At 49.5% G+C, this 1,991-nt stretch overlaps 1 protein-coding gene across 1 annotated transcript; it reads left to right on the forward strand.

The window, feature by feature from the left end:
• The first annotated feature begins 685 nt into the window (after nt 1-685).
• On the forward strand, nt 686-1,126 carry LOC130490366 (ribonuclease-like). The gene has a single exon (XM_056864193.1). The coding sequence runs from the start codon at nt 686-688 to the stop codon at nt 1,124-1,126; it is 441 nt and encodes a 146-aa protein (XP_056720171.1).
• The last annotated feature ends 865 nt before the right edge of the window (nt 1,127-1,991 follow it).

Genomic DNA, 1,991 nt, shown 5'->3' on the forward strand with positions numbered 1-1,991 from the left:
CCTCCTTCTGGTTGATTCACTCATTGTCTCTGAGTTCTTTCTCCTGTTCCATGTGATCGGCGCTAACCTTCTCTCACCACCTGGCTGGACTCGAGGTCCCGGGATGGGAAGGAAATGCGAAAGGGTTTTGGCTCTGCATGCAAGTGAGCCCCCCGCTTGGAGGAGCACAGAGGTAAGCTGGGGTTAAGGCTGCTGGCCAGGTGGATGGTGCTATTCGGCGTGAAGTAAAAACGGGGAGGGGGATCTGGGTATTATTTCCTTTCCCTAGATTTTACAGCCACTGGCTATCCATCAACCACTTCGCACTTTAAAAAGGGGAAATGAAAGTTAGTTTTTCCTTGACGCTATAAAGAGAAAAGTCGCCTCATCTCTCACGGAACTGACCGATCTATCATTGTCTGGGGTTGCCAACCTCCAGTTACTAGCTGGAGAACTCCTGCTATTACAACTGATCTCCAGCCGACAGAGATCAGTTCCCCTGGAGAAAACGGCCACTTTGGCCATTGGACTCTATTGGACCCTCTACTCTCCAAACTCCGCCCTCTTCAGTCTTTGCCCCAAAAACCTCCTGCTGGTGGCAAAGAGGGACCTGGCAACCTGGGGTGGGGGTAGGGGGAGAAGTAGTACAGGCCTGCTTTAACCCATTTGCTCTATGTCACTGTTGCAGATTCCTCTGAATTCAGCAATGACCCTCATTCTTGAAGGAAGCAAAGCCCTGGTGCTGATCTTACTGGTTTCCTTTCTGGGGGTGAACTCCGTCTCCCCGCAGAACCCTCACCATCAGAAGTTCCTGAGGCAGCATCTCGATTTCCCCCAGAGCAACGCAGGGCAGGACTACTGCGGTGTCATGATGCTACGGAGAAGGATGTCGAGGCCTTGCAAAGATACCAACAGCTTCGTCCATCTCCCCATCAAGCAGCTGAAGGACATCTGCAGTTGGGTGGGTGCACACTACCGCCGGGCCTTGCGGGTCAACAAGGCACAGATATCCGTCACCACGTGCAAGCTGCAGGGGACGGCCCAGGGCCGGTGCTTCTACGGGGCCCACAACGGACGGAGGCACATCCTGATCAGCTGCGACTTGGCCGGGTGGCCCATCCATTTTGAAGAGAGCAATTCCATGTAGCAGCGATTCCTAGGGTTGCCATCCTCCAGGTACTTAGTCAAGTACATATACACTTGAGCTGCAAAATGAAAGTTATTCAAGACTATGCAGCTACTATGGCTAAAATAAATCAAACCAAACCAATAGTGTAGTGTCTATATATTATTTTGAATCTGATTCTTCACAGCATTCATGTAAGAGTTTGTGGAAACATATATACAAATATACAATCTTGTTGCTCCACAAGATTATTCTGGGTATTCTGGGTATTTGGAGGTGAAACCTTGGGAGGACAGGGTTTGGGGAGGGACCTCAGCAGGGTATAATCATGTCATACAGTCCACCTCCCAGAGCCCTTTATGGCACCTAGGGGCCTTTTGGATTGCAGCCAAAGTCTTTCTCCATTCCCCTCCCTGTCCACTTGATAGAGGAACTCTCAAGGTACCGCTTTACTTTGTTAGACCTCACCTAGAGTACTGTGTTCAGTTTTGTGCACTGCAATTTAAGAAGGATGTAGACAAGCTGGAAAGTGTCCAGAGGAGGGCAACCAAGATGGTGAGGGGTTTGGAGATCAAGTCCTATGAGGAAAGGCTGAAAGAGCTGGGTATGTTTAGCCTGAAGAGGAGAAGACTGAGAGGGGATATGATAACCACCTTCAAGTACTTGAAAGGCTGTCATAGAGAGGAGGGTGCCGAGTTGTTTTCTGTTGCCCCAGAAGGTCGGACCAGAACCAAAGGGTTGAAATTAAATCAAAAGAGTTTCCGTCTAGACATTAGGAAGAATTTTCTAACAAAGCAGTTCCTCAGTGGAACAGGCTTCCTTGGGAGGTGGTGAGTCTCCTTCCCTGGAGGTTTTTAAGAACAGGTTAGATGGCCATCTATCAGCA

Source organism: Euleptes europaea, chromosome 18 (genome assembly GCF_029931775.1).
Source record: "Euleptes europaea isolate rEulEur1 chromosome 18, rEulEur1.hap1, whole genome shotgun sequence".
Classification (NCBI taxonomy): domain Eukaryota; kingdom Metazoa; phylum Chordata; class Lepidosauria; order Squamata; family Sphaerodactylidae; genus Euleptes; species Euleptes europaea.

What these genes read in the sequence shown, in the direction of transcription:
- LOC130490366 (XM_056864193.1), top strand. Translation starts at nt 686, where the DNA reads ATGACCCTCATTCTTGAAGGAAGCAAAGCCCTGGTGCTGATCTTACTG.